Source organism: Leptodactylus fuscus, chromosome 9 (genome assembly GCF_031893055.1).
Source record: "Leptodactylus fuscus isolate aLepFus1 chromosome 9, aLepFus1.hap2, whole genome shotgun sequence".
Taxonomy (NCBI): domain Eukaryota; kingdom Metazoa; phylum Chordata; class Amphibia; order Anura; family Leptodactylidae; genus Leptodactylus; species Leptodactylus fuscus.
Window position 1 is genome coordinate 63,811,052 of NC_134273.1, and position 12,456 is coordinate 63,823,507.

The 12,456-nt window shown below is 43.3% G+C and overlaps 1 protein-coding gene across 2 annotated transcripts in view; it reads right to left on the reverse strand.

Annotated features, from left to right (window-relative positions):
- CDC14A (cell division cycle 14A) overlaps positions 1 to 11,875 on the reverse strand; it is a 67,421-nt gene extending 55,546 nt beyond the window's left edge. For both annotated transcript variants that reach the window (XM_075286659.1, XM_075286658.1), the window contains exons 1-2: positions 11,701 to 11,875; positions 6,135 to 6,225 (exon numbers count right to left, since the gene is read on the reverse strand). In XM_075286659.1, the coding sequence (XP_075142760.1) occupies positions 6,135 to 6,225; positions 11,701 to 11,743 (134 nt within the window). In that variant the 5' untranslated portion in view covers positions 11,744 to 11,875. The remainder of the gene's footprint in view (positions 1 to 6,134; positions 6,226 to 11,700) is intronic.
- Between the last annotated feature and the right edge of the window lie 581 nt (positions 11,876 to 12,456).

Here is a 12,456-nt window from a genome sequence, read left to right on the forward strand (position 1 = left end):
TCCAGCGCTGCAAGGCTGCAGTGCTAACCACTGAGCCACCGTGTTGCCCCTCAAAAAAGAAAATCTGTAGTGCTGTCCCATTCTTTCCTATGTATTATCGTGTCTGTGGGGAGTCTGGTCAGTGCCCTTGGGAAATTACATTCACCATTACAAGAAGAGGAGTGTTCTTCCTGTCTACTGAAGAACAGGTAGGTGGGATTGTGTGGCTGCGGATCAGAGAGAATGGCTGGCCATCTTATTTGTATTGGGGCCTTCTGGCCCTCCCTTGACAGATCATACATGTTGAATTTTATCATGCCTGATAATTGATGACGCCAGAGGAGTCTGAACAGCTTCGCTTATCTTCAAACTAAAAACACATGCACAGAGTTGTACAAGCATACATGTACACGTGGTGGACAGGAGAAGTAGCTCAGCAAGTCCTGTCCGAGGTTCACTCATAAGTCTCTGCAACAAATTTGATCCCAAAAAACGCTTTGAAGTGAGACACGGCTGCCTGTTATCAGATTCAAGAGAAAAAGGAATTGAGTCTCTGGCGTAGATTCCATCAAAAATTCTGTCTTAAAAGGTCTTACTGTTTCCATCAAGGAAAACCCCAAAACGGAAAACTTATGCCCTTCATTTAATGGATCCATTTTTGGCGTCCATTCCGTTTTTCTGTTCCTATAGGGACTTAAACTAATAATATAATAATAATTTTTTTTTGTATACTGTTGCAATATTAGGCCTTACAGAGCTTATAGTAGCCCAGAAATAGACAAGGAAGGGTTGTGGAAAAATGGGAGGGATGGCTGATCAGGAGTTAGAGGAAGTGGAAGAAGGGAAATATGACAAGATCGGAGGGTGGGGAGGGAGCCTGAACTATTGTGTGGTTTTCGTAAGCTCCCTTTTGTTACAATACTTACTGCCTAGCAATGTATTCCCCAGGGCCCCTTCTACACACTTGTCACATTGAGGCACAGTCACATTGTCTGCACAGAGGAGCCACAGACGGAGCTTTATCAAAGTCAGTTTGTGAATTGATAGTAATGGGACCAGCGAGCACGCTCGGGCTATTCAGGCCGCATCACAATAAAATGAAGATATATTATACAGTGACACGTACACAATTACAGCACATAAAAGGGCTTTACTATCTGCCCAGATTTATATCAGGAATGTGGATCATTTATTTATGATGCACATGAGGCAGACTTTATACTGGAAGATGCCCATAGAGGGATTAAACTATATGTCCTTATAGTATGGAGACTGTATACTGTGCCTGGCAAAGAGCTAAATGGGACAATATGAACCGTTGTCAGTCAATGGACATCACCGATATTGTTAGGGTGAGAGTGGCTGACAGGCAGGGCTTACTTTATAATGCCCCTTTCATAGCTGGTCGGTGAGGAGCGCCCTTGTACTGAGCTGTGCCCTTCTGACAGTGGAGGGATATCTGCACCCCTATCTCTGGCACCAGGGTGCATAACAGCAAGCAAACAGTGCACTGAACTCAGCCCTCTGTCAACTCTCTAGCGGTATATAATACCGCCCATGTCAGAGGACATGAACAGTCCTCTTTAAAGTGACAATACACATTTATGAATGTCGACTAAATCTGTTGATATTTGCAGGTCCACTTAAACACCGGGGGTAGGGGGGGCAGGGCTGCGCTGGAGATGGGTCATTGGGGGGGGGGGGCACGGACAAAGTCGCGAGAAAGGTTAGTTATTAATAAATATCATCACTTAAACACATAAACCAGATTATACTCTAATAAAAAAAAAAAAAAAAGCACGAAATGTAAATCAAGCTGCTACGACTCTTCCCCGACGCTGAGCAATAAAGGACAGCTTAATTATATGCTAGAAGTTTCCTTCACACCTCTGTTTGCAATGTGTAGGTGTAAACTATTTAATATAAAAGAGTTCCCAAGTGAGATGAATGTTAAACAAACCCCAATATCTTATATACTATGTATTAAACAAGGACAGGTATACCATATATATGAAACCTATGCAGCTGTCTTTAGGTAGGGCGACCTAAGTAACCTTAAAGGGCAGGTCATATTGATTGCCAATCCTATATCTACCTCATCCTGGCATCCCTACTGATCAGCATAATGTACGGTGCAATATACAGATAGCATGCCAAGGGATGGAAGCCGAGCTGCAACAGTGCGGCACAACCATGACATGTAGCTCTGTTTCTGGCTCTGTACACTGTGCACATCCGGCTACAGATGCTAAACAGTGAGGTTACTGGGGATCTTCTCATTGGATATTAATGACCTATCCTAAGAATAGGCCAACCATATATGCTCTAGGAAAAACCCCTTAAATACAGCTTTTCACAACAGCCAATTACTGGTGAATTGTTAGACATACATAAAGGGGAGCTCTATGATGAGCGACTGGAGAGCAAGCGATGCATATACTGTTCATGCACAGGGGCCAACACCGGTCTGTAACCTTGTAATATACAGTACTCTCTATACAGTCTATACTGAACTTAGGAAAAAAGGCCTGTTGAAGTGTGTATGGGACCCAGAGCGATATTAGAAAAGAGTGCCTGAATGTACCCCCGAATCCTCCAAGTGAATAGTGTGGGGGTGTACTCTCTATAAGGCTGAGATTTCCTCTGCCGACTTTCTGCCCCTATTAAACCTATACGGGAAATGCCAGCGTTTCCATAGGTATAATTGACATGCTGCAATTTTCAAAAAACGCAAATGCTTTTGAAAACGCAGTTTTTCCACTGCAGATTTATTTCTGCAATGGGTGGATGGGATTAGCCAGAATCCCATCCCCTTTGCAGGTACTGAAAAACAAAGCATTGTCTGCTGCATCGTTTTCGCAACGTGGTACTACAGCCTTATTTTCACTAGACAGCTGCACTGCCAAACTGAAGAAGAACGCAGCCATGTTCTTTAAACCTGCGCAACCCGAACGTTTTTCTAAACTGTAGCGTAGCAGTCCTGAGCTTTCCTAATACTCTGCCTGCAACAAGAGGTCATACTAACTAATGATTCCCCTTCAGGCCTGGCATCCCCTATCGTCTGCCTACATGGGTAGAGCAATGAGAACTATGATGAAGGATGCACTGTGCACAGTACAGTATAAGTTACCAGAAAACAGGTATTAAGAAGTCTAATGCCCTGTTCACATCTGCTTTTGTATTCCGTCCGGGGAGAGTTTGCATGGAGACCCCCCGAACGGAATACAAACGCAATTGCAAGCGCTGTGCTGTAAAAGCACACGGACCCCCATAGACTATAATGGGACCGTGTGCTTGCCGTGCACTGCCCGCAAGAATTATGTGGACATGATTCATGCGGGCAGTGCATGGCAAGCACACAGAGCCCATTACACTGTATGGGGTCCGTGTGCTTTTACAGCACAGCGCTTACAATTGCGTTTGCATTCCGTTCGGGGGGTCTCCATGCAAACTCTCCCCGGACGGAATACAAAAGCAGATGTGAAGCAATACCTTAGAGCAGGGGTAGGGAACCTTCGGCTCTCCAGCTGCTGTGAAACTACAATTCCCATCATGCTCCATTCACTTCCATGGGAGTTCCAAGAAAAGAAGAGTAAGTATGCATGCTGGGAGTTGTAGTTTTGCAACAGCTGGAGAGCCGTACGTTCCCTACCCCTGCCTTAGAGTCTCATCTATCCCATAATGGATCATACTGTATAAGCTAGTTGAGCATCATAATGGGTCATTTCTAGACTTCACACTTCCCAAGAGTCTTCCAATGACTGCATATTATTGAACCCCCAAAACATTATTTCTTCTTATTGCTCCCTTATCCGTTTATTAACAATAGAGGTATAACAAAAACCTCCTGAATTAACAATGATGAGGCCCTTTTCAGAAAAGTAGGTCAGTGCTGCGTGACAACATGTTCACTAGACCAGAGACTGTCATACTTTGTGTGAACCATTAGGCTTAAATCTTTACACAGTTTCCATTGCTAAGAATTCATCTATATACCTTCATGCATGTAAAGAACTTTAATCTCCCTTAGATTTGATCTTATAGCTAGGGCTGGGTAATTTTGTCTAAAATGAAAAATTTTGAAGTTTATGATTTTAATCTTCATTTTTGCATTTCTGTTAAAAGAAATAAATAAAAATAAAGGCTGAGTGAGCTGGCACTAGGAAAAGGAGTCAGATATACCTGATACGGGCTTCCTCGCGCTACCATCCAACTACTGAACACAGTTAAGAATCTGTCGATCAATTGCAGCTGATGGCGGAAGAAGAAGGAAGCCTGCATGGAATATATCAGACACCCCCAGGCTCCAGCTCACTGAACTGTGCTTGCTGCATAATGTAAAAGGGCTGGGTGTAATAAAGTACCATAATATGCACTTTCTGTGGACTACCAGTACATGTATTAATACTGTAATATAATAGTCACTGAATGCACAGAAAGCATATTTATTACTCTTCTGTTTCTATTTCAACCTTGTTATTAAAGAGGATACAAATGGAAAGTGGTGTCGGACTCATCAAAATGCCAGTTTTAAAGAGGACCCTTCTCTGCCTCACCAGTCCAGCTCAGGGGCTTAAGGATAGGACCCAGGACGTCACTTACATAAGTTACCTGTGATGTTTCAGGTGCTTTCCTTAGGCCGCTGACTCAGCAGTCACTTGTACAAGTCCATTGGCCTGGGGCACTGGGAATAGGGGAGTTTTTTTTACCCCCCCCCCCCCCCCCTCTCCAGCCTCAAGGGGAAAAAAGAACCTGGACAACCATTATGTAAGTCTTAATCTGATCCACGACAGATATTAAAACAGTAGTGTGGAACTACCTACATATCCAATACTACTTCATGGATAATACAGTGACAAGAGCCATATAGACACTGCTAAGTGGCTGGAACTACTTAAAGAAGACCAAGAATTGATCAATTTGGAGTCGGGAAGGAATTTTTTCCCTGAATTGGGGCAATTGGCATAAGCCTCATGGGGTTTTTTGATTTCCCCTGGATCAACACTGTAGGGGATTGTAGGGTTATAGGTTGGACTTGATGGACTGATGTCTTTATCCAACCTCATCTACTATGTAACTATGTAAGACCTTCTACCACCTCGAGATCTTATACCTTAATAGGCATCGCTCTACTGATTCCAGCACAGTTGGAATGATTTCTGAGCAACGAGAGCGGTTTGTTTTGGTGCCCAATATTATAACAGTCTCTATGTCAAGAGCTTATACAGTATATAGAATACATTCACAAAACATGTAACTCTGTAAATACACTTCTGTAGGATGATATAGGATAATAGATGCATTTACAGCAGCTTATCTGAGCTCTTACAGTCCAGCAAAAGAGCTTGATTTTCACCTTACTGTACAGTGCCCAGTGTAAAGAGGTCACTTTCCAGAATGAAAACTACCAGGGCAAGCTTATTGCAGTCAATGGATATAGCAGCAAATTCTTAGAGATTTACAGCTCTGAAGGATGCACAAAGGTAAATGCAGCTATTACAGGCTGTAACTCATTCAATACAATAAATATGCTTACCCAATAGTTATGCAAAATGTGATAAGATGCCCATTCTCGAAGCTTAGCACCCCTCAACACTAGAGGAAGTGCCGTTCCTTTAACACTCATCACCACACCAAGAAGTAACCATCTTCATTTGAGAAATTTTTACTCCAACACATACTGGGGCAGATTTACTAAGACGGGGGTTTCATACGCCAGTATCAATAAAATCCCCAATTGGCGCTAGGCATGCCTGAATTATCTAGAAACTGCGGCCCCTGTTCCAGGATGGAAGTCTACACCAGCCAAGAACTGACATATAATTTCTGTAGAACTCATGTAAGATAGCTGGCATGAGTTATAATAAATAGGTCAGGTAAGGAGTCTCGAAAACCTATATGTGTGGACCATGGCGAGCGAGGTGCAGAATGGAAATGTGCCACATCTTTGGTGCGAAAAAGGGCCAGAAAGCCGGAGTAGATATGTTGGTAAATTCCCCCACTGTCTATAACCCGAAGGGCTGCATTTACATTGGTGAAAAATCTTTTAGACAAGCTCAGATTTCAGAGAAGACATATTTATACTTTATAAAAATTTGCATAGAATAAAGAAAGTATCATATCCCTAAAAAAACGTGGAAATGAGCCGCACTTACTTCTCATACACCAGCTCTTCATCAGTACAGAAGTAGTGGGTGTTTATAGTACTTTTTGGTTTGTTCCTCAAGGTTGCAAAGTACAGGCGATCTAGAAAGAAGAAGGAACGTCGCTCAGTGTTAAAGTTTTATTCAGCAGCTGCCTCTAGAATGAGGGTCTGTCTAGCATAGATTCATGCCCCGCTGTAGGGTCATCAGACATCATGTATGGTGATGGCGGTATGTATAGTGAACACTTCTTCAGTCACAAACATAATACACAAAATTATGTTGCTATTCCTTAATAAATATCTCAAAGGATTTCTTCACATCTCCAAAAAATGTTTGTTGCAAATGCACATTTTATAGTCATTTAAAGCAAACCTGTCATGTTGAAAATGCAGAAGCCACATATTATAGAGTAGGAAGAGCCGAGTTGAATGATGTATAGTTTTGTATGAAAAGTAGCATAACTTATTCACTACACCTCTGCTCATTTTGGGTGTAGGAATGGTTGGGCCTACTTAGTGTCTGACAGCCTTCCCTGTACGAGTGTGCACATACTGTATACACCTAGATTGAGAGATTCTGCACCATACTCATTCACTCAGAAGCAGACCAGCACTATATAGGATATTATAGAGAAGTGCTGAACAGTACAGTAATTCATTTCAGCACCAATATCCCTCCACTGTCAGAAGGGTGAGCTTTACAGCTCAACAGTACAAGCCTATGCAATAGTATTGTCAGGACGTTCCGCTCCTCCTAGCGATGATGCTAGGCTGTAAGGCCTGCCCTTCTGACAGTGGAAACTAATGTCACCCATGAACATACACTATGTGATCAAAAGTATCCGGACACCTGGCTGAAAATGACTTACAAGCTCGTGGCACCCTCCATTGGTAATGCTGGAATTCAATATGGTGTTGGCCCACCCTTAGCCTTGATGACAGCTTCCACTCTCGCACGCATACGTTCAATCAGGTGCTGGAAGGTTTCTTGGGGAATGGCAGCCCATTCTTCACGGAGTGCTGCACTGAGGAGAGGTATCGATGTAGGTCGGTGAGGCCTGGCACGAAGTTGGCGTTCCAAAACATCCCAAAGGTGTTCTATTGGATTCAAGTCAGGACTCTGTGCCGGCCAGTCCATTACAGAGATGTTATTGTCATGTAACCACTCCGCCACAGGCCGTGCAGTATGAACAGGTGCTCGATCGTGTTGAAAGATGCACTCGCCATCCCCAAATTGCTCTTCAACAGTGGGAAGCAAGAAGGTGTTTAAAACATCAATGTAGGCCTGTGCTGTGATAGTGCCATGCAAAACAGCAAGGGGTGCAAGCCCCCTCCATGAAAAACACGACCACACCATAACACCACCACCTCCGAATTTTACTATTGGCACTACACACACTGGCAGATGATGTTCACTGGGCATTCGCCATACCCACACCCTGCCATCGGATCGCCACATTGTGTACCGTGATTCGTCACTCCACACAACGTTTTTCCACTGTTCAGTCATCCAATGTTTACGCTCCTTACACCAAGCGAGGCGTCGTTTGGCATTGACCTCCGTGATGTGTGGCACCCAATCACCTGACCACGTTCCGCAGAGCGCCCCATTCTGCTCTCTCACGATGTCTAATGTCTACTGAGGTCGCTGATATGGAGTACAATGCACCTAATATGAAAAACGGATGTTTTTGGGGGTGTCTGGATACTTTTGATCACTTAGTGTACCTGCAAAGTTGACAGTGCACTGGATTCAGAGCATTTTTTTTTATTTATGTTTTTTCTAATGTAGATTGTGAGCCCCACATAGAGCTCGCAATGTACATTTTTCCCTATCAGTATGTCTTTTTTGGAGTATGGGATGAAAATCCACGCAAACACGGGGAGAACATACAAACTCCTTGAAGGTGTTTTTTTGCCCTTGGCGGGATTCGAACCAAGGACTCCAGCGCTGCAAGGCTGCAGTGCTAACCACTGAGCCACCATGTGGCCCCCTCTGAATTCAGAGCATTGTCAGCTTTCTAGTAGTATATGCCACCGGCAATTTGCAATGAATGGTCCTCTTTAAAGGGAGCCTACCACCTCCCTCTCTTCCTCTTCCCCCCCCCCCCCAAGTATAGGCAACTGGTCCAGAGCACATCATATTTATAAAAAAAAAAACAAACCAAAAAAAAACCTTACCTTTATTATGTTACTTTTATAGATTTGGAGAAAAAGAAGTTTAAAGTGTTAAGTGAACAAGGCAGTAAAGTGCTCTGTAACATGATGGTAGCAGTAGAATAGGTTTGGGGGAGGTGGTAGACCCTTGTAAGTGGAGCGACAGCCCATCTTGTGAGATTACAGAGATTTAAGAGTGAGAGAAGAGCTTAGGAGGGATGGGGGAGTAGAAGAGGTGCCAGGCAAACGAGAAAAATATGTCTTCCTGAGAAGATAATCTTACAATGTTTCTTGTACTATTGAGTCATGTACCGCGCGTTACAAAGTTAGTTTTATTTAAGGGAATAAATGGCAAGTTCTATAAAACTCCTAACAAAACTAGCTATGAATATGCTTAGCGAGTCCGGCTCTATAGCATGCTGTCTGCAGATTGGAAAAAAAAATTATTTTTATGTGGCACATTCCCTTTAACAATCCGATCACAACATTTAACGTTCACTAACTGTAATCCCATTTCAGGCCGGGGCCCCTCGTGGTGTAAACGCAGTGATTTGGCCACAGCAGAAACACAGAGGTAAAAACCGCAGCATTTTTCAGTCCCTGCAAAGTGGATGGGACTCTAGCAAATTCCATCCACACATCGCGGAAAAACACGTGCAGTGGACACGCTGCGATTTCCAAAATCATTGCGAATTTGGAAATCGCAGCGTGTCAATTATACCTACAGAAACACCCAGTGTTTTCCCTATAGATATAATGGAAGCAGAATGTTTGCAGACGAAACCTATGCGAACTTTGTGTAAAAAGCGCTGCGGGAAAAAACGTGATGCGTTGCCGCTGCAGTATTTCCTACAGTGCTTTTTTCCTGTGGCCCCCTATGTGGGTCCATATTATAACCACAACAACCTGACCTTATACTTGAAAGACAAACACAGATCATCTGAGGCTGCTATGGTGTCCCAGGGTCACTTCTATGATGGTCTAAATTCAGTTTAGTGGTGGTTCTAGTGGTCTGGACTAGAACATTGAATTGTTTTATGGCCTGCTGTTGGATTATAACTACACAATACATTTTACAGAAAATATACAGTAGTTGGTGACAACTAAGACAGTAAAGCTCCTTTAATCAGGTGTCAATTACCCATTATAAGTTATTTACTTCTATGGGACAAGGCTCTATTCACACTGTCATTGTGGCTCCTGTTTTTACAGGATCCATTAGACAACACAATTCTGGATCAATTTCTTTATTCTTTTTAATGGGTAGAATAGTGCAACATGTTGTGCTATTTGGCTCATGAAAAAAGCAAGTGAGACCTGATGGAAAGGGATATATGAAAATCTGAGAAGACCTTCACAATCGCTTGCAAGGGTTCAGAATATTCCCAAGGACAACCCCCAAAAAGTGAAGCTGAATGCTAAATGGATTACCATTGAAAACTGTTACCTATCCATATGATAGGTGATATATGCAAGATTGCTGGGGTCTCCACCTATTAGGAGATTCCTAATTCATCAGACTCTTGTCAACCATAGACTGTAAGCCCTTGCGGGCAGGGCCCTCTACCCCACTGTGCCAGTCGGTCATTGTTAGTATTATATCTACCTGTATATTCTGTGTACTGTATGTAACCCCCAAATGTAAAGCACCATGGAATTAATGGTGCTATATAAATAAACAATAATAATAATAACCATCCTGCTGCTAGATTAGCAAACTTTCTGGATTATCAGATTAAAATTAATGTAGACTAGAACATGAAACATTAAAGGGAATCTATAAGCAGTAAATTCATTATAAACCTGATCACAGAACCTTCATATTCAATGTGGGAAGAGTGCTGAGAATCTATAAGACAGACCAAAGCCCAGGGAAGCTAAGGTACAACCCAAGGCACATTTCCCCAAATTTGCAAATAAAATATTGATTAGAATGAAAGTGGGGCTCCAAAGCTAAATAGCAGAGGAATATTCGGAAACTATAGTATCACATCTACAAGGTACTTGGATTAGGTTTATAATCAATTTACAGCTGACAGACTCCCTTTAAGAGGTATACATTACTTTAGAAAATAATTTAGCTATGGGAAATCAGATCCTTCATGATGGATATTTTCCTGTAAGTGAAAAGTTGGGTAATTGGAGAACACGTGTGGGGATCTGTTCATCTGTAAAGTGTATAGTGGGCGTCCTAGGGTTGTTCCACACACTTTGAGTGAGTGTGTGTGTGTATATATATATATATATATATATATATATATATATATATATATATATATATATATATATCTATATCACACAGGGGTGCCACTGCATCTTGCTTATAATGATGGCACATGAACCTACCTTAGACATGCATACTTCCATTATATATGGACCACATAGGGTGTATCTTAAAGGTTCTGTGCGTGGCTTGTTGTACGCTTGTAGCCACTGACCAAACAGTTGTAACATACTAGCATTAACACCTATTACCGCCAGTGTCAATGGGGCTAGGTTTGCGAAACACTTGAGTATTTCGTTACTATGGGGACAAAGAATGTATTACCACAAAGACACACAGTACAGGAAGTAGAGCTGAGGAACCAGCAAGTAAGAGAAAAGAGGCTCGAAAGTAAACTGTGCCATAGAGATGATGATAGATAGATAGATAGATAGATAGATAGATAGATAGATAGGAGATAGATAGATAGGAGATAGATAGATAGATAGATAGATAGATAGATAGATAGATAGACAGATATGATGACAAATTTACGATCTACACAACTTCAGTTTAGTTTTCATAGAAAAGTCTTATACTCAGAAAGCGCTCAGTCTAGCATGGCCGATCTTTATACAGTGATCTATGGTAAGAAATAAATATCTTCGCCTCTCAAAAAAAAAAATCCCATCCAATTCCATCAAGTGATCTAAGGTGAAGCTTTGGAGAGTCATTGACGTGTGTTAGGCAAATCTCTAATCTTAAAGCTGTCCATAGACGGTGATGATTTTTACGCTGATCACAGTGATCGTGGACAATCAGAGATCAGTGGGTGTTTTGTAAAGTTTATATAAATGTATCGGATGGGATTTAGAGTTCTGATGGTCGCTTATTGTTATTTTATTATCAGGGGAGAAGATTTTAGGCAGGGGGCACATACTTATCTACAGACAATGAAGTGCAGAATAACAGTCTGTTTGTGGGACACTGAGTTTATATGTAAGTAATGGGCGATGATAACCAAAATACTGATCATATGCATGGAAGTATCATTATTAGGATGATAGATAGATAGATAGATAGATAGATAGATAGATAGATAGATAGATAGATAGATAGATAGATAGATAGATAGATAGATAGATAGATAGATAAGCATATGTGCAGTCCTGGACAGGGTGCAGCACCGCTCTGATATCTGTGCAATGTGTCTTACCCTTGATAATCTCCGCTGCGCTGATCAGCTCCTGATTCTCCATCCCCGGATCACAGGGAGAGCGCGGCTTCCCCTGGCATCGCCCCCCGGATAATCCTCTTGTCCCGTTACACTCTCACATTACTCTCTCTCTCTCTCCCTCCCTCCCGGCCTCTCCCCCCGCCGTCTCAGCACTTCTTCCCGTCTTGCCCCCCTGGTGTCAGCCTCTCCCCCAGCCCCGCGTACTCTGTGTCCAGCTCTCTTAAAGTCGTACGTCTTGGAAACCGCCAGCCAATCCTCGGCCGGCCTCCGTTACTAGGGCTTTGTGTCTCCCGGCCAATCAGGGTGGAGTAAGGAGCGCTGGGGATTAACTATTGCTGTGCCTGAGCGCTGCTAACAGGACTAAGCTCAGGGTGATGTACTGTGAGAGGAAGCCGTGTCCTCCTCACACCGTGCCCGCCTGAAGCCGTGTCCTCCTCACACCGTGCCCGCCTGAAGCCGTGTCCTCCTCACACCGTGCCCGCCTGAAGCCGTGTCCTCCTCACACCGTGCCCGCCTGAAGCCGTGTCCTCCTCACACCGTGCCCGCCTGAAGCCGTGGCCCCCTCACACCGTGCCCGCCTGAAGCCGTGTCCTCCTCACACCGTGCCCGCCTGAAGCTGTGGCCCCCTCACACCGTGCCCTCCTGAAGCTGTGGCCCCTCACACCGTGCCCGCCTGAAGCTTTGGCCCCCTCACACTTGCCCTCCTCACACCGTGCCCGCCTGAAGCTGTGGCCC